This window comes from Oryzias latipes, chromosome 24 (assembly GCF_002234675.1).
Source record: "Oryzias latipes chromosome 24, ASM223467v1".
Lineage (NCBI taxonomy): Eukaryota > Metazoa > Chordata > Actinopteri > Beloniformes > Adrianichthyidae > Oryzias > Oryzias latipes.
Genome location: NC_019882.2, coordinates 17,082,802 through 17,110,363, shown reverse-complemented (window position 1 = coordinate 17,110,363; position 27,562 = coordinate 17,082,802). Strand labels below are relative to the sequence as shown.

Below are 27,562 nucleotides of genomic sequence, written 5' to 3'. Positions count from 1 at the left end.
AGCGAAATAATTTAATAAACATTAGTTGTCATGCTGAAGATGTCAGTGTTTACTCTGCCTCACAGCATCTGTGTAGCTTCTAATTGAACTGTACCCTTTTCATGATTATATTCCTAATTAACTATTATTTAATAATAAGGAAATAAAAATTGATAAGTCCTATCGACCAGCTCTGCAATGATGCCTCCCTTTCTTGGATTGGATAAGAATTGAGAAAGTTATGACAATCTCATCTTTGATTTTAGTCACAAAAATTTGGTTGTCTTCATTATATTTTAGGAATTAAATTACGCCCTACATGTGATCACTTAAAATACCATCGGAAAGGTTTCAGTAAGCACTTTCCAGTGACATAAAGATTAGGCCAATCCAATGAATTTTAAAATTTTAGTTAAAGAGTTGTGTTTTAAGACATTGTGTTTAGTTTAGGGGGAGAAAAATCGAGCACGCTCGGCGTTCCATAGACTTTGTTACCGCCCTTTAACGCATCACTCCTTCCAGCTCTTCCTCTCAGACTTTTCAAGATTTTGACCCAAAACACGCGCAAAGCATCTGACCCAAACTTTTTCCTGGGCGGAAATGGTTTGTGCACATGATCTGAACGCTGCAGATGACTTTCACTAGCGCGATCATGTGGCTTCCGTCCAGATTCTCTTTCAAGTTTTCAGTTTCTGCCTTGAGACGTGGCGTCCCGCCGTCTTATCCCCATGTTGTGCGTCGAGGCGGCTGCAACACCGCGGCGTTCATGCCGGAGGCTGCGGGCTTCGAGGGAGTGTCAGGCCGCGCTGCGTTGCAGGAGTTCTCGGTCTCCAACAGCGAGGACTTCTGGGCAGCTGTGGCCCGCCACAGGCTGAGCTGGATGCAGCCTTTCCACACGGTGCAGGACTGTGACCTGAGCCGAGGCAGGATCAAGTGGTTCCAGGGAGGAATGTTGAACGTGTCGGGTGAGCTTACCCCCATTTTTTGTGAATCGTTCATGAGAGGACAGGGTCGTCTAGGGACAAGGAGCGATAGATGTAATCAATCGTCCAGAGCAGGACCCTGAACGCATCGCGCGGTGATGGGGGGGGCTCTGAACTGTGTTTACGCGTCACCCGCAGTGAACTGTTTGGACCGCCAGGTGCACATCCGTCCAGAGAGGGTGGCGTTGATCTGGGAGAGGGATGAGAGGGGGTCAGAGGTCAGGTACACCTACAGGTGAGTGCCTCCCCTGCAGGTGAGCAGGTCGGGGTTTCCATCAGTAGATTTATCGTGGGTGTGCTGAGAATTGGGGTGTCATTTTCCACCAAGTCCTTAACCCTTGTGCTATCTTATGGGGTCCAGATGACCCGATCCTTACATTGATGTGTTCTCCCTATCACGACAAAGGTGGATAAAGGTGGAAAGATTTCATGTAATCCATGGACACCAGTGAAGATCACAAATCATTAAAGAAAAAAGGTTCAGAGCACTGTCTAGTGGGTCTAGATGACCCAACTCCCGATGTTAAAGTGCCTAGGATAGTACAAGGGCTAAAAGTAAAAGTCTTTTATATTCATTTTTAACTGTTCTTTGTGGGTCTTTGTTGGAGGAGAGTGTTATTCTTTGGTCATTTTTATTTCTTTACTTTATTAAGGAATTTTCACAAGTGACCACGTTTGGGGGCAATTCCCAGCATCTGAGCCCCCCCACGCCCTGGCCATGGCTTTATCAGACCTTGGTTGATGGTTATGCATTCACAGAGAACTCCTGGAGATGACCTGTCGCGTGGGCAACCTGCTGAAGCGTCATGGAGTCCGGAAGGGGGACTGCGTCACCATCTACATGCCAACCTGTCCTTTGGCTGTGGCGTCCATGTTGGCCTGCGCCCGCATTGGTGCAGCGCACAACGTGGTGTTCGCAGGCTTCAGTGCAGACGCCCTTGCAGAGCGGATCAGAGATGGTGAGATTTTTTTATTTACACAACAAATGTTGGAGCTGCAGTTTGATCTCAACCACAGGGGGATATGTTCCTTTTCTAGAGGCAAAACATGAAGTGTTTTTACTTCAGGAAATGTGAAATATGAAACTGTAGATTTTAGGCCCATTAGGGACCATTGATTAAATATGAATTGAATCAGTTTTGTCTTATATTCCCGTACCTGAAGAGACATAATATACTGTTTTCTTTATGTTCTGGGATTTGCTACTAACCACTGATGCTCAGAAGTCTATTTTTTGTGCAAATTCAAGTATATTCAACTTAAGTTTCATTGTTTAATCAGTGTTTTGTTAGCTTTTTTGAGCCAAGGTACAGGTTTTCCTTGACACATTGTTTACTTACAACGCACACCAACAACCAAAAATGTAAAAAATGAGAAACTCTGTAGTCTGTGTTGGTGAACCATATTTCCTCGATCTCGCATGGATATTTTTGTAATAATTAAGACACAAAAAGCTTAAAGTTGCACCTGTTTTCCTAAAAGTTGCAATAGTTTTCAGTAATATATTTCAACTAAATTAGTTAAAAGGTAGTGGTTTTACCGTTCATCTTATCGAAATGCAAGTTTATGTTACGTAAAAAAAATAGAAACAATAATCATTATTATTTATTTTAACGTCTGTGCAGGAGTAACTGTAATTTTTGATCAAGTTAGCTAAATAACAGTTTCAATTCTAGTAATGTGTACTGGAGACATAATCTCTGACATCACACATTAGATTCTGCTAAATATTTAGTAAAAATGACTCTTAATGTGGGGTTGGAACATTAACAGGAGTTTGTTGACCACTTCAACAATGTTTCCAAACACCCTAACTTAAATTACAAGGTTCCTAACTGAGAAGACTAAATGCAACTACAGTCCAAGTAATCTCTGGTATCCAAGTATCTTTTTAGTTTGGTTTTATCTAACATTACTTAATACCTATCAAGGTTACCATCACATGAATAGTAAACATGTTCAGGTCCACACACGTGTGCCATGTGGCTCATATTACCACATTCATAAACATAATTTCAATAGAAAAATGAGGTAATCTTTACTTATCATATGATTCTTTCTAATTAAATCTCTGTCTGCCTTTTATTATATTTACCAAATGTTTCCTTTAAAAAACACATTTAGGTCAGTTTATTCCCATCTGTCACTCTACACGTTATCACAAGTGTTTCCTTAAAGTTTTTTGTTTTTAACAATTTTTCAGACCTATGAGACAAGGCCCATTTTAAAGAGACTGCTAACAGTACAAAAAAAGTTTACTGGAGTTATTGGAAAATTCCAGAGGTTTTGATGAGGCAGATGTTATTTTCCTTCATCTCAACAATCAGCTGAGGCTGCAGTCAGTGACTCAGCCCCTCCCACAGACAGATGAATCAGTTCTTACACACATTTCTGCAGTCTGGCTTGCAGCTGGGGGTAAAGAAGAGGAATTTTGGTGTATTTTCTCTGAATATTTATATCAATCTAATTAGACTTTTTTGAACATTTTATGAAAAAATAAAAACAACAACTGCAAGTCTGAACTGCCAAAGTTGAACAGACTGGAGAGTAAAATGATGAATCAGCTTCAGGTCCAAATTTTTTTTCAAGATAAGAAAAAACAAAGAACAAACATTATTTTGTAACAGTAATGATAAATTCATGTATATTATAAAAGGGGAAAAGTTGCCACAGCTGCTAAATGTAACTATTACCCAGGTTTCGTGGTATTTGATGCACACATCAACGATGAAGAATCTTTTTTAGTTTAATCTTTATCATTTGCAGCCCAGTCCAGTATTGTCATCACTATGAACCAGGGGGTCAGGGGGGGCAAAGTCACAGAGCTGAAGAAGACTGTGGATACGGCGGTGCAAAGCTGTCCGACAGTGCGGCACGTGTTTGTTGCCATGAGAACAGAAACGTTGGTGCCCATGACAGACAGAGACGTCCTCATGGATGAGGTGAGAAGGGTTCCATGTTCAAAAAAAAAAAAAAAAAATGTGTTAAGATTGATCTGAAGTTGTCATTTTCAGATGTCGCATAGGATCATTTTGACCCACAAAGGCTTCTAGAAGCCTCTTTGAATGATTTAGTGTCATTGAGACAGTCATACCATGAGCGAAGGATGAAAAATCTCAGTGTTGATCAGATTTGTGTGTTTGGAACTGACCTCACACTGCAGGAGATGCTGAAGGAGGACGTGGTGTGTGAACCAGCAGCCATGAACAGCGAGGATGTCTTGTTCTTGCTGTACACGTCAGGCAGCACGGGGAAGCCCAAAGGCCTCGTTCACACTCAGGCTGGATACCTGCTGTACGCCGCTCTCACCCAGCGGGTAAAACTCCTCTTTTTGCACAGACATTCTACTAAAGGGTCAAAATATTGTAATTCGTTCAATCAGGAAACGCCTTCGCCCAACAGTAGCTGGGACAGGCTCCAGCAACCCCATGACCCCTAAAGAGATTCAGCGGGTTCAGAAGTCTGAGATAAGTTTTGTTGTGTTTATCTCACCAGTATGTCTTCAGCTATCATGATGGGGATGTGTTCGGCTGTGTGGCAGACATCGGCTGGATAACAGGACACAGTTACATTGTCTATGGACCTCTGGCCAATGGGGCAACTACAGTCCTGTTTGAGAGCACCCCTGTTTACCCTGACCCAGGTATGACCTTTAAAGGCCTGAATACTACATGCAACCACTTTATTTCTGTTAAAATACAACAAAAATCATCTGATGGCTGTAGTTGATTACTCATTAAGCTCAAGACTTGAGCAGGTAAGCTGTCCTGTTAATCATCAAACCTCAGTGGACGGACCACCAGCAGGTGTTCAGGTCTTTAGGGTTTCTTCATTTTCCTGTTCGGAAGCGTTGTGTTAAAACAGAATAAAGCGAGATGACCTGAGGAGCGGCCTTTTCTGCACATGGACCTGAACCTAATTCAGAAAATATTGGCAAATATTTGGAACTATGATGGGAAAAGAGATTATACTTGTTCTTGGAAAACTTTAACGCAGTTGTTAGTTTTCCCATGAGCCCCTGTCACAGCCAGTTTACTCGAGGTCAAACCAACCCTATATGACTTTAAGGAGCCATTTCTGCACATATTCGCCCAATTCTTTGCTCAGAATGTAGGATAAGACTTAAAGCATAACCTATGACCATCTATTTAAACCACCATTAAAAAGTATTAATATAGTTTGGGTTTATTGAACTGAAATGGAAAAAATGGTTCAAATAATTGTAAATAAATTCCTTTGGTTTGCTTTTCTCTTTTTTCTGTGTGGCGCCTCAAGAAAGTAAAGTAGGAGAAGGTCAAAAGGTTAGGAGCAGTACTTTGCATTTATTGAATTTAGCATGGAAAGACGGGCAAAAGTTCCTTCATAACAAAAGAGATCAAGGAAACAGCGGCTTAAAGTCATTCCTGCTAGAGGTGGACCAGCAAAGAGGGGACTTTGTACCGTTTTAGGGTTTTACACCCTCTTCAGGTTCACATGAACATCCCCTGTTAGTTTTACAACTCTGGAAAAATAATCTGCTTGAAACTTAGCTGTGATAAAGATCTGCTCATCTTCATAACCCTATGACTCCAAAATGTAAAATAAAACTTTCACCAAATGTTTTATTGTTTCTAGAAGGTAAATTGTCTAAATATTAGGATCAGCAACAATCAGATAATTTTCTTATCCATAAATTCCTATTTCTGAGAGGAGGAGGCAGAAGGTTCCAGGGAAGATTAGAGCTTTAATAACATGAGCTAAAACTACAAAACAAAACCACTGCAACAGGCAGGCAAAACTCGAAATCTACAACCACACATGAGCTCAGGGAATAACATAATATGGACCAGCACAGGAGGAAGGGAATGACAAAACTTAAATACATACAGGACAGACGAGACACAGGTGAAACCAATCAGGAAAGATGGGGACCAAAGCAAAACTCGAAACAACAACAACAACACAACAGGAACACCTACACAATAAAACAGGAAGTTAAATTCAGAACGCCACAGAACAAAAAACAACTAGAACACAAAAGCAAAGAACCTAAAACCGTGACGGTAAACTGTTTATACATAAACAGTTTATCACACAACCATATCTGGTGTTGTGCAAGTTACTTCCAAACTGTAATATACTCCAGCTCACTTGTTAATGTAATGTTAAAGTTATCCCTTACTTTGCAATGTTACTCTCTCAGGACTTGTAAAATGACTTTTGCTTTGCTTGAAGTTACAAAATACCGATTTGTTGTTTTTTTCTCACGAGGATTGAACATTTTAATACACTTAAAAGCTGAAAAAGTAGATTTTGCATGATATAGGCCCTTTAAGCATAAAGAGACCAACCACACCCAGAGAAACATTAAAACCGCTGTTGTTTGGAGCCTTTTTTTAAATCTGTTGGTCTTGCTGTTTTGAACAATTACTTCTTGGTTGGTTAGTTTGATGTAAAGTACAAGATACTGAACCAATAATGAAAACATTTGACCCCAAATTCATTAGTAATGCTTTAGACTCCTCTATTAAAGATGAAATCATATATTAGTGTAACACATGACTTTTGTCACATGACTCTTGAGTTCAAACTGAATTAGAATCTCAGTGGAGGGTCAGCAGTGCAGGTAGAGGTTAACCTCTCTTGGTTTCTGACTCCAACCCTTGTTTTAGGAACTCAAGCCTCACCAGATAACTGCAGTGACTTTCACAATGCTCCCCTCCTGACATAAAATGTGTTTCAACTGCAGGAAGATACTGGGAAACGGTGGAGAGGCTGAAGATCAACCAGTTCTACGGGGCCCCCACTGCCATCCGCCTCCTTCTCAAATATGGAGACCAGTGGGTGAACAAATATGACCGCTCCTCCCTCAAGACTCTGGGATCTGGTATGTGAAACCTGATGCTGCAAAAACTGACCGGTTAACATGTTTCTGTAAATTCCAGCAAGAAAAACACAAGTTTACGGTGGTGACACAAAAAAAAACCCTCAACAACCAGAAGTTCATGTCAATTATGGTCATCCAATAATCTGTGACAGCTGTGTCAAGTGTGAGAGGTTCTTTGAATGGGTTTTAGTGGGGATTCATCAGAAGTTCCTAAATGGACACAGCAGGAAACAGTTAAATTTAACACATTTTTGTGTCAGTTGTTGTCTTTAAAAATCAAATGCAAATGTTTCTTCATTTTCTGAGGTGGTCTTCTTAAAGGCTCACTCCCGATCTATTGTAAAAATGTTCCCAGTGGTCTTTTAATGATAATTATGCTGTTTTTAGCCAACATACAGAAAACTGTTGTTTTCTAGGACAGTTTTTGCAGAGCGTAGAGTTTATTAGCTTAGAGCCCCTCACACCCCGCAACTGACATTATCTGTGTGACAAAATGTTTATTATTAAGCAAACATGTTTATTATTAAGCATATTGCTTATTATTATTAGCAATATTGGAGCTATCCAGCCGTACAGTTTTGAGACAAATTCCAGTTCGGATGAGGAAAACAAAGACGTACATGGATCTATTTTTCTGCAAGTGGATCCATCAGAACGGAGCGGAGCAGGGAGCTTGAGGCCCAGAAATTGTAGTTTGTACATTACAACTACAAGCTTTTTCCACCATCATTATTTGTATAGCACCTTTCAAGATAAAAATCACAAAGTGCATTACAGTAAGTAACACCAAATATAAAAAAGAATTATGAAAAAGCAATTTTAAGAAGATAGGTTTTTAACTGCTTTTTAAAGAAAAACTGAGTCGTAAGATCTACTCCTGATTCACAACGATTTGAATAAAGAAATTCTCAGAAATGTTATTTTAAACTTAATTCTCTTTATAAATGTCCTCCATCATTTGAAAAAGGCCACAAGAACACCAAAAACCCAATTTTCTTGGGTGGGTCTTTAAAGCTGCCTTCAGCTTGGAGGGGCTGCAGCAAAGCAGGATGCTGTCACTAAGGTCACCCTTGTCATTTGTTCTATTTATTCAAATCATTGGTAATTGGGAGCAGTTGAAAAAATGCCTGTAGCAGTGACGTAGGTGCTACAGTCATTGGGCAGCAAACTCCCTGCTCCTCTCCACACTGATACATACACCTATAGACAAATAGATCCATGATTTTCTTTGTTTTCCTTGTCTGAGCTGGAATTGAGATCTAAACTGTACAACTGACAGCTATGATATTGCTCAACATTGTTGTTTCTAGCCCTTGTGCTATCCAAGTCACTTTACTATTGGGAGTGGGGTCATCTAGACCCACTAGACAGTGCTCTGAACCTTTTTTCTTCAATGATTTGTGATCTTCACTGGTGTCCATGGATTACATGAAATCCTCTCCACCCTTATCCACCTTTGTCATGGTAGGGAGAACACCTCAATGTAAGGGTGGGGTCATCTAAGACAGCACAAGGGTAAAGGGAGTCAACAAGGGGATGATGGGAAATGGGGAACAGCTCAGAAGTGAATTTCTGATGAACTACTGCTGCTCTGCAGAAATTATGTCCTAGAAAATGACAGATTTCTTAGAATTTGGCTGAAAACGGCACAATCATAATTAAAAGACCGCCTAGAAATGCTTTGATTATAGATCAAAAGACAACTGGAATGGCACTTTAAACATCAGAAATCATGACAAAATGAGTCTGTGAAAAGGTTTCTATGAACGCCTCTGAAGATAAGGAAGTCTAAAGTTATCAAATTGATCAAAACAAACCAACTATTGTTGCTTGAACTATGCTTCCCCCTTGAAATGTAAATCTAAATCATTAGATTCTAAAAAATGAGCGAGAAACAATCAAAGCAACCTTTATGAGCAGGCAAATTCCAGGCAGGGTTGTAAAGAGGGAATTCTAAAAGTCTTGGCTCTCAAACATGAGTCTGTTCATGGACATCTTCAAAGAACCTTTAAAAAAATATCTGAGTCTCATCGTCTTGTGTGATAGCTCCTATTGATGCCATTGGAGGGGTAGGTTTTAAGCCGATTCCTGCCCCGGAATGCTCCTTTTATTGTGTTGAAGAGTCACCGAGGGCATCTTGATCAGTGAGGGGTCAACACAGTTCAGAGGACCGTGCATTGTTGTCAGGCAAAAGCTGTGACAGGTAAATGTGGACACTCCCAGGACTCACAACCCTTGTGCTATCTTAGATGACCCCATCACAGCAGCTCAGGTTCACAGTCAAATCATATTCAAGTGAGAAAAAAATTACATTTTTATCCAATATAAACTCAACATTATTTCTAATTTTTGTAATCGAAGTTGTTCCTGGTCTTTTCATTTAGGTCTTTTTATTCTGATTCACTCTCTTATGTTAATTACCGTAAATTAGTTAAGCTGTTTAACCTCTTCAGACCTGGCGTCCACATATGTGGACATCACATTTTATTAGTGCAGTAGTTAATTCTGCTTTACTGGGGCCCTGTGACTATGTGTGGAAAGGGTTAGGTCAAATATTAGCTCAGGTCTTTAAATATGAAACCACATTTAAAAAAAAAAGAGCTTGACTGTCTTCTGGACTGACAGTAAGGATTCTTTGATCTCAGACCTCCTGTGAATCCTTAGGAAATATGGTTTTAATGCTCACTTTAAATAACAAAACACATTCTAAACATGTTACATATTAGTAATATGGCCCATTTCCTTCAACAAATTGATTTATTGAAGCTGTGACTGACTCTGCAGTTGGGGAGCCCATCAACACCGAAGCGTGGGAGTGGTACCATCGGGTCGTTGGGGAGGGACGATGTCCTGTGGTGGACACCTGGTGGCAAACTGGTATGTGTGAACACTATCAAGGATGGAGATCGGATTTTTTTTTCTGCCTCAGACGTCATCACCGTTTAACCCTTTCAATGCATGCTCTGTACTACAGAGTACATATTTTTAAACCATTAGAGTTAAAGTTCTCCCAAAGCTTTGGGCACAATTACAGATTAAAAGTTTCAAACACGTTAAAATAGTGGATGAAATTTGAATTTTAACAAGTGCCTCTTAAATAAGAATTAAATTTTAGTTTTTTTTCATCTACATTTGATTGAAGAAAACCTTTTGTTAGGTTTTAGGCAGTATTTTCATTTTACAACGGTTTCTGTGGAAGAACGTACACCTGTCCACTTCAGTGTAAATATAAAAGATATTTCATCTTCAAATACTTTTGAAACTCCACTCTGTTGTACTTGCAGGTTGATTTCACAGTGGTAACATTTTATTTTCTGTGGAAGGCTTTTGAACTAACTTTAAGTAGAAAATATTACAAGCAATGTACAGGATTTTTCCCTGACTAGAAAAAATACATATTTTATGCAGAAACTTTTTTTTGGCCTCAATTATGTAAAACCCCAGCAGTTTGTGAAACTGATCCAAGTTCCTCTTCAATAGGAAGTTCATGTCACATCTGCAACTGTCTTTAACTACAGAGTGTTGCGCAACCTCCATGTGTGCCTTCTCCACCCACACAACATTTAACCTATGATGCTTACATAAGGTATTGTTTACCACAGACTGTAAATAATAAAGTTTTTTTTATGCTAAAGCTTAGTGCCAGAGCTTCCTACACACTTCCTTTTTATGCAAAAAAAGTGGCACTTGGAAGGATTCAAAGAGCAGGATGCAGATCAACACAATCCTAAAGAAAAGCTGGCTTCCATTTTGATAACTTCTGACTTGGCAGCATGAGAAAATTGAAATAATCCATGGCACAGCAGTAGATGACAAATGGTAACAGGTTGTAAATCAGCTGATTTTGCTAATAACATCAATTTGAGGATGACGAATGGAACAGACCGACATTGTGTTTTGTCCCTCATCCATCCTAATCAGCTTGAGCAATAACCAAATGCAAAGCCATGGTAATTACCATACAAATGGCAAAACTCTATAATTAATTGATGATGATTGAACATCAGAGCATCATGAGCTTGAGAATTACAGACACAGATATGACCCAAATACCCTACTTCAGCAAAAAGGATTATGCTGGTCGGTTATTTTTTGCTTTCAATTAGGACTAAGTGGCATTATTCATACATGCCATTTGGTTGATCTGGAAGCGAGTAGCCTGTTGAGAGAGGAAAAAGTCGATTTTGATCTGCTGCTGGAATGCAGCCCGAGAACTAACTAACCCAGGGCAGCAGAGGTCAGAGGAATGCATGGAAATCATACAAAACAAGAACTCAACGAAAAAGATAAATTATTCTCTTTCATTTAGACAATACTGAATATTAAATTTATTGGAATAACAAGTATTAAGCGTATGACTGATTATTTCTGGGAGTGTGTGTCGAATCCATGTCCCACAGTCGCCGTTGAGATCAGCAGGATGTCTGTCCCTAATGCTATTGTGAGATTGTCTGTTGTGTCCTACTTTATAATGGGTTCCCTCAGTTCTGTCCAGCCTCGGCGCCACCAGCATCACCAAGCGGATTACAGGGGTCCTCCAGGCCTTTCCAGACCTAATAGCATTTGATTCATTTACTACTGCTGTAATACCACAGAGTACATCTGGAGCAACGAGCAGGGCTTATGCTGCATTCAAAAACACAAGGCAGCTCAGTATTTTTTTTAATCAATCAAAAATTCATACAAAGGCTTATTAAGTGCTTACGGTTGTTTGGACCACTTTGCCAAAAAAAAAGCATAGAGATGGCAAAATGGGGTTAAACGTATAGCAGTTTTTACAAAACATATAAAGGTAAAAATAATGCTTGAATATATTTGCATGTACATTTACAGTGGGGCAAAAAAGTATTTAGTCAGCCACCGATTGTGCAACTTCTCCCACTTAAAAAGACGAGAGAGGCCTGTAATTTTCCTCATAGGTGGACCTCAACTATGAGAGACAAAATGAGATGGAATGTGAATGATTTGTTATTTAGCATTAGTTGGCAATGACAGCAGTCAAACATTTTCTATAAGTCTTCACAAGGTTTTCACAAACGGTATTTTGGCCCATTCATCCATGCAGATCTCCTCTAGAGCAGTGATGTTTTGGGGCTGTTCCTGGGCAACACAGACACTCAACTCCCTCCAAAGATTTTCTATGGGATTGAGATCTGGAGACTAGCTAAGCCACTCCAGGACCCTGAAATGCTTCTTATGAAATCACTCCTTCGTTATCCGGGCGTTTGTGTTTGGGATGGTTATCATGCTGAAAGACCCAGCCATGTTTCATCTTCAATGTCTTTGCTGATGGAGGGAGGTTTTCACTCAAAATCTGACGATACATGGCCCCATTCATTCTTCCTTTACATGAATTGTCCCTTTGCTGAAAAACAGTCCCAAAGCATGATGCTTCCACCCCCATGCTATACACTAGCTATGGTGTCCTTTGGATGCAACTCAGCATTCTTTCTCCTCCAAACACAATGAGTAGAGTTCTTACAAAATTTTTTTATTTTGGTTTTATCTGACCATAGGACAATCTCCCAATCCTCTTCTGGATCATCCAAATACTCTAGTTAACCTTAGACGGGCCTGCACATGTACTGGCTTTAACAGGGGGACACGTCTGGCTCTGCAGGATTTGAGTGGTGTAGTGCAGGGGTTCCCAACATTTATTGCGCCACGGACTGGTTTAATGTCTGGCAATATTCTCACGGACCGGAATATTACATGTGGCGGACACACATTGAAGTAAAGCTACAATAGAGGCAGTGACACGTGGTAAGATGTGCACTGTGCTTTTATTTTGACACGCAAAGCATTGTACATCGCACAGGTGTCATCATCCCCTCCGCTTCCCACACTCATGATGCTAAACAGAAATAAACACAACAGGAAGAAATAACTGCGGGTGAAACAACATAACTGCCAGATGAAAGGACCCGTAGGCAAAAAGAAACACCCGTGCTAAACCCTATTTTGACCAAAGGGGATTGATTTAATTCCCTGTGATGCCAGTTCTGACAGTAACCCCTGCAGCCTGTGGAACTCCGAAAGCAGACCAAACGTGCACGTGACCGACACTACAGTACAACAAAATAATATGACTTGCATGAAAACTGTGGTATTTTCTTAACATAACAATAAACACGAATTATGACATGAGCAACGTCCTCTCTGCCCACAACACTCCCTGGTCGCTATTATTATAAAATTTAAACATGCCTTCAAAATAAGTTGGGATAAATCCATATTTTAAGTAGAACACCTGATACTGTCTATTAAATGTAGCTTTCTTTTTTTTGGAAGTGGAAGGCTCCTCTTCTGTCTCCTGGCTGGGTCTTTTCCACTTGGCAAAGAAACTTTCCAGAGACGTTTGTTTTTATTCATTTTGCTAGTTCCTGGGTTTTATTTTAGTAACCTGTCACGTGACAGAGAAGAGCGAATAGGCCTGCGTTACAGATGGAACAGAGAATATTTCAGATTCCTAAATAAATAAAACGCAAGGAATGTAAGTTATTTTATTCTTTCTGTGCGGCCCGGTACCAAATGACCCACGGACTGGTACTGATCCGCGGCCCGGGGACCGCTGGTGTAGTGGTAGCCTTTGTTGCTTTGGTCCCGGCTCTCTGCAGTTCATTCACTAAATCCCCCCGTGTGATTCTGGGAGTTTTCCTCACCGATCTTGTGATCATTTTGACCCCACGGGGTGAGATCTTATACTGTAGATGGAGGGAGATTATTAGTGGTCTTGTTTGTCTTCCATGTCTAATAATTGATTTCTTCCCACCAAGCTGCTCATCCATTGCAGATTCAGTCTTCACAGCCTGGTGCAGGTCAACAATTTGGTTTCTGGTGTCCTTAGACAGCTCTTTGGTCTTGGCCATAGTGGAGTTTGGAGTGTGACTGTTTGAGGTTGTGGACAGGTGTGTTTTCTATAGATAACCAGTTCAAACAGGGTTATTAAAACAGGTAAAGAGTGGAGGACAGAAGATCCTTTTACAGAAGAAGTTACAGTCAGAAATCTTGCCCGTTTGTAGGTAACCAAATTCTTATTTTCCACCATAATTTACAAATAAATTCTTTAAAAATCAGCCTTTTTATTGGGAGGACTTTCACAATTGGTGGCTGACTAAATAATTTTTTTGCCCCACTGTATGTGCTTATGCATGCATGTTATTGGAATTATTAATGCCCAAATTAAACAGCATAGAGTTCAAATGAATTGAAAAAATTAGTCCACAAATTGATGAAAATAAAACTTTTAAACCCAGCCCTTTTAACAAAGTTATCTTTGTTCAATTTGAAAATACTCAGAAATTAATTTAATTTAAAACATACAGAACCTCTTATTTCATATCCTGTGCTTGCAAAAGCATTTCTTCCTTTGGATGTTTTGTCCTTTTTTGCCTGCATAATTCACTCATGGTCAATAAAATTAGTTCTTTCAAACAAAAAGGTTTTTGAAAAAAAGCCTTTAATGTCACAGTGAAAACTACATTTTTACAAAGTAATCGCAAAGAAAGAAAATACAGTTTATGTAATATTTGGAACCGATTAATAAAGACTTTCACATAAACTGTAAGGGTTCTTTGCGATAAATACAGAAACCCAAATATAGATTCCCAAGGAACACAATTAATTGTCTTTGGAAAAGTCTTAGTTTTTCATGTTTCCCTTTTTCCTACTGACTATAACTTGATCACAAAATTAGTTCATGCAAATAAATTAAAGCTGGAGAAGATGAACACATTTTTCTATGGCTCCTCGTTAAAAGATCTGCCTTTAACGACACTGTGCTCGTCTTTTTTTGGTGCTTTAGAAACAGGTGGCATCTGTATTGCCCCAAAGCCATCAGAACCAGATGAAGAGATTGTTCCAGGAATGGCCATGAGACCTTTCTTTGGGATAAAGCCAGTTCTCATGGACACTGAGGTGAGCCGCCTGACATTTTATGTGAGAGTTCCCTCAAGGTGAGGGTTAGATTAGGATTATAAAGCAGGAACCAGCTGCGCAAACTGTGCAGACAGCTGATCTCTCTAATGCGGTTGCAGGAGAGGATAATATGCATTGTTAGCTCCAATTGAACTACTTGTATCTCTGCTGTCTGCAACACATAGCCCTGTTTTTGTTCCTCCAGGGGAAGGTGCTGACCGCCAACAACACATCTGGAGCTCTGTGTATAGCGCAGCCTTGGCCTGGAATGGCTAGAACTATTCACAATAACCACGAGAGATTCATTGAAACTTACTGTCAGCCTTATCCTGGTATGATTTGGGTTTGGAAACATTTTTTCAGCTTTTTAACCATTAAAAGTAACCATTTTTCCTTCCTGTTTTGCATCTGATAAAGGTTACTTTTTCACGGGTGATGGTGCGTACCGTTCTCCAAAGGGATACTACCAGATCACAGGGCGTCTAGATGATGTCATCAATGTGAGCGGTCACAGAATTGGGACAGCTGAGATTGAAGACGTGGTTGTAAGTTAATAATGGAAAAGTACTACATCTTATTTTAAACCTACTCCACGTCATGAAAACCTAAACTTAATTTCTTTCACAGAATCAGTGTTCTGCTGTGGCAGAATCTGCGGTCATCGGATACTCGCATGACATCAAAGGACAAGGTTGGTACAGTTTGATCCAAAACGCTAACTTTATTTTGAAATGATCCATAAAAAAAAAAAAATCATCCATTCTCTATTTTTAGGAATTTATGCTTTTGTGGTGTTAAAGAAAAATATGAAGATTAAAGAGGAGGATTTGTACAAGCAGCTGAACAGCGTGGTGTCTGAAAAAATTGCCAAGTACGCTTGTCCGGACTTCATTTTGGTAAATCCACCCCCTTAATTCGGGAGAGGAAATGCCAATGTTTGAGTCAAAGCACACCTGGTAAAAGTTGACTCTTTGTGTCACAGCTCGTCAAGCGTCTCCCTAAAACCCGCTCGGGAAAGATTATGCGCCGGGTGCTGCGCAAAGTTGTGGAGAGCGACCTGGACAGTTTGGGAGACCTGAGCACCCTGGATGATCCTGCAGCGGTTCAGGAGATCATCGAAGGCCACTCCAAGATCTCCATGAAGTGATGGTCACAGGAACAAGTTCTACTGAAGGATGTGAAAGTTACTCCCTTCTACACCGCTTGTGCCTTTGTTTTTTTTTATAGAAAAAAAAAAAGGTTTTTAACTGTGAAATATTTTAGTATTAATTACATATATTAAAACTTTATGTAAGTAATTGTTTAAAAACACAAATCAACACTTTTTTTGTAGAAATAAATCAAAAAATGTTCACATGTAAATTGAATTTGTGTCATTTTCTCTGTGATGGCGGCGGCATCATTGGCAGATTTTCCAGTTTTCATCCACAAACCAGGAACTGAAGGACTTGAATATTCTAGCAGATGAATTGAGAGGTTTTCTGCACGTTAGTGAGGTCAAACGTCTTCTTCAGTGTGGTCAGAGCTCCAGCCAGCTCCTTTTAACTTCGTTAACTCCCAGCGGCCTCCTCCGCACAGCCTCAGCTGCATGTCGTGGTACTGAGAAAACCAGCAACACATAATGGTTTCATGAAGCATCAAAGCGGTTAGGATGTTTCCTCCCAGGATGTTCACCAACCTTCTCCAAGCTGCTGCGGTGTCCAAGACTGACTAACGTCATCCCCAGCTGCTTACATGTCCGGTACAGCTGTGCCTCCGCGTCTTCAGTCAAAGCGCTGGTGGCCTCGTCTAAAACTGATCCAGGAGGTGAATGTTAGCACTGTGACGCATCATTCCAAAAATAAAGCTGTGCATTCCTGAGATCTTATGTTGTTGGTTTTCAAGAAAAGCACACACCAGCGTACTGCGGCTGCAGGTAGAAAAGCCGTGCAAAACAGAGGCGCTGCATTTCACCAGGAGACAGAACGTCATACCTACGGTGGAAAATTAAACGTTTCAGAAGACGCGCGATTGTTTCCACCACTTTGGTTGCATTAGGTTTAGTCCCCCCTACCAGTTCCAGTCCACGTCCTCATCCAGTCCCCCAGTCCGTTTCAGCAGACTAGACTAAATTACAGACATGACACGTGTATTATCACTATATACACTTTTTTGGACAGTATTTGAAGTCAAATTAATTTTGTTTCTAAAGCACCTTTCATGAAAAGAAAACAACTCAAGGTGCTGTGCATAAAAACAAACAAAACGCAAAAACACCAATCCCCGCTTATGCAATCAAATAATTATATAAGCCCCTCATAATAAAATCCACAAAAAGAAACAAAAGTAAAAGAGAAATGACTATAAAAAGCTAAAGAAGCATAACTCATCCCCAGCACCTCCCACCCCACACACCCCCAACCCCTGGGTCCCCCGGTATTTAAATGGTACCCACCACTCCGGCCAACTCCAAAAACCGTATGATTCTGTCATCATCCACCGACCCTGGAAGAAAACAAAACATTGCATCCTAGTGATGATAAACTAGCACACACCCTAATCACAGTTACTTCAAGTATTCTCACCTGATGCAGGGTAGTTGTCTTTAAGTGGGTAAATCACCTGTTGGAAAGAGACAGTACATGTACACTCGTTGGTTGAGAAGCTGCAGACTGTGTGAGGCTCAAATGTGGAGCGATAACGGCATTAAACAGTGACCTGCTCTCGCAGCGTGCCGTCTGTCAGGTAGGGTTTCTGCGGGAGGAAGAGGGTTCCCCTGGGCCCAAAACACGTGGTCATCTGAACCAAACCTGCGAGACAGAAGCAGCCAGGAAAGCCATCTCTAATCAGTTCTATTTCTTGTTTTATGGTGGGATAAAGTCTTTTAAAATCTCCAGTTTTCCAGAAATGAAAGCTGTAAAAACTGCTCCGTCATCTTACCGCTGTCTGCTTCCCAAAGGCGGTTCAGGATGCGTAGCAGTGACGTCTTCCCCGTTCCCGTGTTCCCCACGACCAGCAGATGGGTTCCTTGGCTGATTTTCATACTCAGATCTTCCACCAACAGCTGGTCTGAGTATGGCGATTTGTATGAGAGATGCTCCACAACGAAGGCTGTGTCCACGGGGCCTCCATGAACGTTAAAGTCACTGCTTAGGAAGAAACCATACGATTTTTTGTTCTGCAAAATGCATGGATTAAGGTAAACCTGCTGATGCAAACCTGTCAAAGTCGTAGCTCTGCCCTGACGTGGGGTCATAGTCACACTGCTTGTGCAGTATGTCATCCATCACCTCCCTCAGCTCCTCGATCCTGAACAAAACACGGATTCGGTGAGCTGGATGCAAGAGCATCATTAATCCTGCAGGTGGGGAGTTTAAGCATGCAGCCTCACACCTGTGGGTGTATCCGGCCACATCTGACAGAGTTGTTGACAGGTCTATTAGCTGTGTGAATCCATTTATCAGGTAGATGCAAACAAAGGCATTCTGCATACAAACGAGGGGACAGAAAACGAGACGCACATTTTGGAATACAGGATAAAATACAGCAAAAAGCAAACGGCAGCAAAAAATGACACACGGAAGGTTTATAGTGAATTCAGACATGAATCTGTAACAAAACTGCAACACTTCAGACGTGTAGAGGGAAAAAAAACAACTTTAAGCTTTTGCTACCACCTAGTGGCTAAAACAAGAACTTCATTTTCTACTATTACTACGAAATTCTAACATTTCACTTCCATCTTGGATATCCTTTAAATTGTTCTTACATTTAGTCACTCAAGTGCTGCACCTGATTTAAAAATAATAATGAACAATAAAATGAAGAAACCAAAAGTAGAAACAATTGAATCAAAGAGGGAATAAAATAAAATAAATGAAGTATGATAAAAATTATTATTTTTAATTAATGATATTTCTTTTCATTTTTATGCAGGTGATATTCAGCTTTATGTCTCTTTTAAACCCCAGGATTTTTTTAAAACAAAGATTTTACGCAGGTGTCTGAATTCAGTCAAGAGATGGATGAATGATAATTTTCTCCAACTTAATGAAGCCAAACCTGAGGTTGTAGTCTGTGCTCCTGACAGTTGCCTCCCCCAGATAGTCCAGGTCCACTTGCTTCCCTTATCAACCCTCTGTCAGGAGTCTTGGGGTAACTGACCCGGTTTTACCCCTTGACTCTCACGTCAGGTCACCTGTCCTTGTTTTTATCATCTTAAAAGTATTGCAAAGCTGAGTCCAATTGTGTCGCGTTCTGAGTTGGAGATGCTCATCCACGCTTTTATATCATCTCGTCTTGATTACTGCAACTCCATCTTCACATGTTTAAGCAAAAAATCTTTAGAACGGCTCCAGGTTGCTGCTGCAAGGCTTTTAACTAATTCATCCAAGTTTTCACACGTCACCAATCCAGCTGCACGGGCTCCCTATCAGTTACAGAGTGCATTTTAAAATCCTGGTTTTAACATACACAGCTCTTAATACCCAAGCGCCAGGTAACATAAACGACCTCCTGCAGCCGTATACTCCCAGCAGGTCCCTGAGGTCATGTGACCAGGGTCTGCTGGTTGTGAAGAGAACCCGGTTAAAAACTAAAGGGGACAGAGCCTTTGCAGCAGTGGCTCCATCCCTCTGGAACTCCCTACCTCTCAGCCTCAGATCTGCAGACTCAGTGTTTTCTTTTAAAAAACAGCTAAAAGCCTATCTTTTAAATTGACTTTTTCTTATTTTTTTTTATTTCTGTGTTTTACTATGTTTTATTGTGTTTTATCGTGTTTGTGTTTTATCGTCTTTAATTGTGAAGCACTTTGTGATTTTTATCTTGATAGGTGCTATACAAATTAAGTTTATTATTATTATTATTATTTGATAAGAGGGGGAAAAAGGACATTTAAGTAAAACACGTAAAATTCCATTTCAGAACCACAAAACAATTTGCTTTAAAGTGGAAAAAGATTTAAATAGAAAATAATTTGAAAAAAAAAAAAAACGTCCTACCTTACTTATAAGAGCACTAAGTTCACCTGGAGTGAGCCCGTCATAAATACCACTGAAGATGGGAATGGCGATGATGATGTAGCTGAGAAAACCTCCCAGGTAATCAAAGGTGTTCACCCCGACTGAGAAAAGGGAAATTACGGGTTGGGGCAGCTGATTTCACCAAAAAATAAAAAAATAAAAACAAAGGTAGTAAATGTCAGATGCAAGTGAGTTTTCTCACTGTACAGCCAAAGCTCTTTGTTTATGAGGCTCTTCTGCGTCCACAGCAGGGCCTGCAGCCTTCGGTCTGTCCGCATGTGCTCCACTTTACCGGCTCTGATGGAGAACAGCAGAATTTCTGCTATCTGCTCCAATTTCATGACAAGTTAAAAGAAAATACTTCATAGCGTCTAATTTCATTTATTTGTTGGAGTGATTACTCTTGGCATCTATACATTTATTTAACTCGTGTCTCTAGGCTAAAATGACCTTAGCATGTTTTTATATCTGCTAACTCACCTGAAAAAAGCTGCAGATTCTGCGTTGACACGGATTTGCATGTGTTTGAATCTGGCAATTCAAAGAAAAACAAATCGTTTTAATATTTCTTTACAAATGGCTTCAAATAAACTTTAAAGACCCGCTCCAATCATCTTTTGTTAAAGTGTTCCCATTAGTCTTTTAATTATGATTATGCCTGTTTGTGTATTTTCTGCATCACAAATGAGTTCTTTTTCCAAACATAACTTTACATCTGCTCCGGATTTACAATGATTTGAATAAACAAAAACTCAAATGCAGTTTTTAGCTTAATTTTCCTAATAAATGTCCTACATCATCCGAAAAATGCCACAAGAACATGTTAAAAACTTAAAAAACTCTCTTTTTCAATCGCAGCGGGTGCTTAAGATTTTCCTCCTGCAAAAAGAGTTCAATGGGAATTACCTGAAGTCTCCTTCCAGCTTTTCTTGCTCAAACAGAGTTGACACAATTGGGCCCATGAGGATTTTATTGGTAACAGTTCCAACTAGAAAGTATCCAAAGATGCTCGCAGGACCGATCCAGCCGGTGCTGCACAGACAGGAAACATCTATGTTACAGTCTCCAAACTCAACAAGAGAGAGTAAGAAAACATAAAAGCATCTGTACAAATAATAAAAGCGAGGGAGTTGTGTTTCATCCTGACATGTTTTACCTGTGAAAACACTGATAAGTGTAGTAGGACAGTGTGAACGGTGAGACGATGAGGCGACTTGCCATGCTGCTCATCTGTTTACACAGTCGCTCCGCATCCTGACTGATGCGCTGGTCTCTGCAGGTAACAACAAGCCAATGAGAGACTAATCCATAGGCAAATAATCAGAGATTCACATTTGTAGCTATGATCATATAAATGTAAAAAGTCTCTCTCTCTTACGGATTATCTATGTCCTCTCTGAGAACATTGAGAGTGTAGTAGACTCTGCCCTGGAAGTAGGCCGAGTGGAGGCTCTCAGTGAGCGTCTTTCTCCAGTTAACATACATCAGGTTGCAAATGTACTGATCCACACTTTTCAGCTGCAGGAAAGAAAAAAAGTGATTTTCAGAAGCTTTGATGAACTACGGTTTCAGACAGTTTTTCAAAACATTAGGAGATTCTTATACAGCAGCACTGATGGTGATGGGTGGGACGTGCAACATGGTTTGTAGTCAACGTTTTGTTTAATTCATTCTCAGCTTTAAAAATGATGTTTTATCACCATAAAAATAAAAGTTACATTTTCAAATCACCAAGTAGTATCTGCAGTTATCAGTGTACCAGATGTCATCTACAAAAATCTGAAATTATGCAACCCTTTTGGGATACTTTGTGAGAAACTTTATTTCGGTTATGTTAAACAAACAAACTTAAAAACATCAACATAAACATTGACACTGATCAATGTCAACATAAACATTAAAAATAATAATAATAATAATAAATAAATAAACATAACATAAACATTGAACAAAATTAACCGAAAAAGGTGTTGGGTGAAGCCAAGGCTTATTTCCCCAACCCTGAATACAAACATTACATCTACCTACAAACTGTTAGAACCTTAAATCAGAAAATAAAAAAGATGAAAAAACCAAAAACCAAAAACAAAACAAACACTTCTCAAAATGACCTCACAACCACCAAAGTCTCTCAGTCCAGAAGGTATTTTTGAAACATTTTAACTTTATACATTTTCTTAAAGTGCAGTATGGATTTTGCATTTTTCAGTTCGTCTGATAATAAATTCCACATGTTGACCCCCTGAACAAAAACACTATTTCTTAATGCGTTAGTTCTGACCACTTTCTTTTTAAACATATCTTTACCTCGAAAATCATAATTATCAACTTTTATTTCGAACAAACTCAGTATTTTGGCAGGTACACATTGTTTTTTAACTTTAAACATAAAAATTCCAGTAATAAGATAAACTAAATCATAAAATTTTATTGCCCTTAATTTAGGAAATATTTGTTTTGTGGATTGATTGTATGAAGAGTGGTTTACAATTCTAATTGCTTTTTTTTGCAGAATAAAAATAGGTTTTGTATTTGACTTGTAACTATGCCCCCAGATTTCTAAACAATAGGTCAAATAAGGAATCATGAAGGAACAATATAGAATATACAATGTAGCTGTGTTTAAAAAATATTTGACTTTATGTAGGATGGCTAATGATTTGGACAATTTAGAGAGAATATAAGTTATGTGTGGTTTCCATGATAATGTATGATTCAAGATTACTCCCAGAAATTTTATTTCATTTACTCTTTCAAGAACAACATCCTCAATTTTTAACTCAGAGATGTTTTCCCGTTTTCTATAGCCAAATATAATGTACTTGGTTTTATTTTGATTTAAAGACAGTTTGTTTGAATCAAACCATTGTTTGATTATGGATAATTCTTTTGTTATGTCTGAAAGAAGCTTTTCCAGGTTATCTCCAGATAAATACAAAGTAGTGTCGTCAGCATATAAAACACAATTTAACAAATCAGAAACTTTACAAAGGTCGTTTATGTATAAAATAAATAATATAGGACCCAATAGGGACCCCTGGGGTACTCCACATGTAACAGGACACATATCAGATTTTTCGTTATTGAAATAAACATACTGACATCTGTTAATAAGATAACTTTCTAACCAGGAATATGCTATTCCTCTAAAACCATATTTCTGTAACCTACTAAGTAACATAGTGTGATTTAATGTATCAAATGCTTTTTGAAGATCAACAAAAACGCCTACAGTAAATTTCTTCTTCTCTATCGAGGAAGAAATATGATCAACTAGATGCATTATCGCCATTGAAGTAGATCTACCAGCCCTAAAACCATATTGATCCTCATGCAATAAATTAAACTTTCCAATAAAATTATTCATTCTTTTAACAAAAAGTTTTTCTAATATCTTGGAGAATTGGGATAATAATGAAATTGGTCTGTAATTTGTAAATATATGGCGATCTCCATTTTTAAAAATGGGAATAATTTTTGCTATTTTCATGTTATTTGGAAAAATGCCCTCCCTAAAAGACATGTTAAATATATGAGTTAGTGGTTCAACAATGAACTCAATTGTGTTTTTAATTAATGACATATCAATGTCATTCCAATCTTTGGATCTTTTATTTTGAAATGTTCTTACAATTTCTAGTATTTCATTTGAACTAACCTCAGACAGAAACATTGAGAACTTGTTTGATTGGATACTAAGTTCTTTCAATTTCTTTATTGGCTCTTTTATTTCCATTGCAAGTTTATTTCCAACATTAGCAAAGTATTCATTTAATTCATTTGCAATAAGCATTGGGTTTCTGATCTGAATATCATTTTTTTTAAAATAACTTGGATACTCTTGTTTCTTATTGTTTTTTTTGGTTAATTTGTTTATTATTTTCCAAGTCTCTTGCATGTGTAATTTGTGTTGCTCAATTAAATTATGATAATACTGTTTTTTAGAATTTCTTATTATATTCACCAATTTATTTTTATAATTTTTATATGTATTTTCTGCTTCTTTACTTTTTTCTCTTACAAACTGTCTGTATAGTGCATTTTTCTTTTTACAAGCCTTTTCAATACCTTTGGTTATCCAAGGCTTTTCGTTATTTTTTTTATGACTAATTTTAATTTTTGGACAGTTTAAATTATAAAGCTCTATGTATCGATGCAGAAAGGCATCATAAGCCTCATTCACATTGGTAGAAGCATAGATTTCATTCCATGTTTGATTACATAGAGCCCTCCTAAATGAATCAATGTTATCAGAACTGCAACACCTTATCCATTTTCCCTGGGTCTGTGTATACATTTTCTTTGAAGACACATTTTTCAACACTGCAAACACAGGCAAGTGATCAGTAATATCACAAAACAGAAGGCCTCCCAAAATTTCTTTATCAGTTCTATTTGTGAATATGTTATCTAGCAACGTTGCTGATTCTGTGGTTATACGTGTAGGCTTATTAATTATTGGGCATAAACAGTTGCCATACATTGAGTTGATAAACTCTCTTGTTTGATTTAAACCAGTTGGATTGATTAAATCTATGTTAAAGTCACCACATACTATTTTTATTTTATTTGTGCCCATAGTATTTAAAACTTCAGACATTTTTTCATTGAAGTTGGCCATATTTGTTCCCGGTGGTCTATACACACAACTAATCCATATCTTTTTTGAAAGACCATCTTCTATTTCTACTGTGATACATTCCAGAACATTATCAATAGTGTAAGATAATTCATCGACAATTTTGCTATTTATTGTTTGTTCAATGTATAGAGCCACTCCTCCACCTTTTCTTTTATTTCTATTGGTAGTATAAAGCTCGTACCCCTCAAGGTTGACTTCCACCATCTTGTTATCATCAAGCCAAGTTTCTGATACAGCAATCACATTAAATCTTTTTAAAGATTTAAGAAACAATTCTATAGAAGAAAAATTCTTATATAAACTTCTGCTGTTGAAGTGAATAACTGATAAGCCTTCTTGAGTGTCCACATTGCTGTTAAACTGTTCCACTGTATAATAATTACAACTAATTTCAAGATCATTATAATAGTTTGAGTCCGGGTCAATGTCATTTTCAAAGTCATGCTTTGTGTTTTCAGATTGATCTTGGATGTATGAATCAGACTGATTTTCTGTACACAGCAATAAGTGATCCTTTGTAGCTGAGTTAACTTTGCAACTTGTTTTATTTTTCATTGTATTGTCTGTCATAATTATCAGGCATCCAGTCCAGTTTGAACAGTCCCAAACCCGATCCCAGCATACCTTCTTATTTCAGTCATTTGAAACGGTCCAGTTCTTTCATGTTCCTTATCATCATTGAGCGTGTAGATTCCACCCCGTTGGGTCTGATGTAAATTTTCCCATTCCTGGTCCAAGTTGCTTGAATTTTGTTTTGCTTCTTTAGCAGTCGAGCACATCTTGCTATTTCTGCATTTTTTTTTGTAAGACTTTCGTTTATGTAAACTCCAGAGCCTTTTAATTTTTTTGATTGTCTCAGTAGCTCAATTTTTTGCTTTACAGAGATTACCTGCACAACAACAGATGGTTTCATTTTAGGATTTTTGTTTGGAATCGTGTAGCAGCTGGAGATGTTTTGCTTTTCCAGAGTGATATTCTTTGTGTTCAGAAATTGCAGGAGTTGTTGTTCCAGTGACTTTAATTCCTCTGTAGGAGCGTCCTCACCTTCATTCACTCCAGATGCTACTTTGGCATAACTGCGATGTTTAGTTTCAAATCCAGTGATGATAACATCTTTGTTTTTTGCTAGTTGTTCCAGATCATCAATCCTTTGCTCCAGGAGTTCAATCTTGTGGTCTTTTTGAATAATTATTTCTTTCAGTTGCCTGATATCCTCAGGGAGATCCATGAGACTTTTTTGCTGAGTCACAACTTTACTTATCTCAGAACTCATAAAGGATAGTGATTTTTTAATTTCCTCCATCTCTTCTGACAATTTTTTGGTTGCCATTGTTTTTACAGTCCAAACTACTCACACGTGTCCAAGTTAGTAGATAGGTTTGGTGAGGCTGCTTTGTCTTGATGGTTCAGGTGTTCTTCAGGCTGAACAGGCCTGTGGATTGATTCCCCAATATTCCACCGAATATCCAGCTTTAACTCGGAATATTCTTCAGATATTTTAAGAGTTTGTAAATTAGGCACTTGAAGGCTGTAGATCAGTGTAATTCCATTGGATCATGTAGATTTTAGTATGATTGTAGAAGGCCATTTAGCAGCAGCAGGCAGCAGCAGCAGCCATCTTGTTTGGACGTGCAGGAGCTTTTAATTGCCTAATCAGAACCCAGTAATGGGTCAAATGCAGAGACCAAACATTTTTCAGAAAAAAAGGACTGTACCACCTTAAAATGCAAGTAAACTGTCACATAAGGCTACAAAATAAACATAATAAGCCAATTCCTTGAAACTACAGCTTTTGAAACAGTTTTTCAAAAATAAAATCTGGTAATAAATAAATTAAACATGGAAAAAAACACCAAAAACGTAATATTCTGAAACCAAATCTTTGAATTCTTAAATGTAAAGCTGCAATCTCTAGGTAAAACCCGATCAGGAGGGTGGAGGACCAGGCAAAGGATGTTACAAAAAAATCTAAAAAGTGGTAAATCCTCACAATTGAAACATGACTTCTAGAGTAAATCTAAAGGTTTTTTTTTTTATCCCTTTCAACTTACAGTGGAGTTAAGTATGATGAGCACCATGGATGCTCCCACCAGGCTCCTGAAGCCAGAGGAATCTTTGTCTGCCAGCACATTGTAGAAGTGACTGGGAAGGACGCCCACCTGGTAAATGATCAGCTGCTCTGATGACACAGAAAGAGTGTGTAGGCACAATGCAGTCCAGACCCGGTCTAGTAAAACAATGCAGAGCTGAAAGGTCAGCGAGAAAACGTCGACTCTGCCAGATTAAGACAGATCACAAAGGAATTGCTCAAGAAGAAACAGAGTGATGAGCTTAACATCATTGCAACATGTTTCCTCTTTTGTTTTCATCACTCTAACTCCCATGATGCATTTGCTTTTGTAACTTTTACCTGTCAGAGTGACTACGAGCAGTGTCCCAAACATCAGAACGCTCTGACTGGTCCATGATGGGAACAGAACCTTCTGGATGCTGCAGAACCTCTGCACAAACCTCCAGTCTAGTTTGGGTCTTTCAAGGAGAAAAAATAAGGGGAAAAAAATACATATTTAACAACTTCGAATTTGAAAAACTGTATTTATGTATTCAGTCACATTCAACTAAAAAAAATACGTTTCGTAGTAGGTATTTGTAGTCAAACACTGATAAAACTGTAAGGAAATTTTACCCTGGAGGTAAGTTTTTACCTTTTTGTCCCTTTTCCAGTTTTTTCCAGACGAGGCATCTCCTCCGGGGGACGATTATAATTCCCCTAAAAGTAAACTTTTACTACCCCTGTTGCTAATTCATACAGTCAAACTGTCAACGAGCAACCCCAGCAACTGAGGGGTTTGACCAGCAACTGTATCACGAGGGTCCTCCGAGTTGTAACATCCGTCAACAAGCAAAATAAGCTAGCTAAGTCAGCAAAATACAAATATGAATAACACGATCCTTGCTAGTTCCCTTAAAAATATATGAATAATATTTTTTGTTGAAAAGCTAATCATAACCTACAGATTTGTTTGCTGTATTTGAATGTAAGCTACCCTGAAGATATTTTTTTTAACCGGTTGCTGTCAAATACCGGACTTCCGGTTTATTTGCCCCGCCCCTTTTCAAAATAAAACTTCTGAATCCCGACATCCCTACCTAATTGAGATCCTCTGTGCTAGTC

General features: G+C 38.7%; 2 protein-coding genes across 4 annotated transcripts; one reads left to right on the top strand and one right to left on the bottom strand.

Annotated features, from left to right (window-relative positions):
* Nucleotides 1-490: 490 nt before the first annotated feature.
* acss1 (acyl-CoA synthetase short chain family member 1) lies at nucleotides 491-16,103 on the top strand. Its single transcript, XM_023952971.1, has 14 exons — nucleotides 491-944; nucleotides 1,101-1,197; nucleotides 1,722-1,921; nucleotides 3,729-3,904; nucleotides 4,126-4,278; nucleotides 4,458-4,605; nucleotides 6,691-6,828; nucleotides 9,613-9,705; nucleotides 14,633-14,745; nucleotides 14,951-15,077; nucleotides 15,163-15,290; nucleotides 15,373-15,436; nucleotides 15,520-15,641; nucleotides 15,728-16,103. The coding sequence occupies exons 1-14, from the start codon at nucleotides 611-613 to the stop codon at nucleotides 15,890-15,892; spliced, it is 2,058 nt and encodes a 685-aa protein (XP_023808739.1). The 5' UTR covers nucleotides 491-610; the 3' UTR covers nucleotides 15,893-16,103.
* Nucleotides 15,442-27,486, bottom strand: abcd4 (ATP binding cassette subfamily D member 4). 3 transcript variants are annotated; one of them, XM_011491956.2, is made up of 19 exons: nucleotides 27,093-27,486; nucleotides 26,798-26,916; nucleotides 26,439-26,566; nucleotides 21,124-21,263; nucleotides 20,902-21,018; nucleotides 20,652-20,777; nucleotides 20,226-20,276; nucleotides 19,948-20,042; nucleotides 19,725-19,846; nucleotides 18,118-18,209; nucleotides 17,944-18,033; nucleotides 17,665-17,873; nucleotides 17,443-17,534; nucleotides 17,310-17,346; nucleotides 17,180-17,229; nucleotides 16,799-16,851; nucleotides 16,642-16,718; nucleotides 16,424-16,539; nucleotides 15,442-16,344 (listed from the first exon to the last, which is right to left on the bottom strand). In XM_011491956.2, the coding sequence occupies exons 1-19, from the start codon at nucleotides 27,128-27,130 to the stop codon at nucleotides 16,243-16,245; spliced, it is 1,854 nt and encodes a 617-aa protein (XP_011490258.1). In that variant the 5' UTR covers nucleotides 27,131-27,486; the 3' UTR covers nucleotides 15,442-16,242. The 3 variants fall into 3 exon arrangements, with proteins under 3 accessions (XP_011490258.1, XP_011490259.1, XP_020570090.1); XM_011491957.2 differs by having other exon boundaries at nucleotides 17,665-17,870; XM_020714431.2 differs by lacking the exon at nucleotides 27,093-27,486 and having other exon boundaries at nucleotides 26,439-26,561; nucleotides 26,798-26,913.
* Nucleotides 27,487-27,562: the final 76 nt, after the last annotated feature.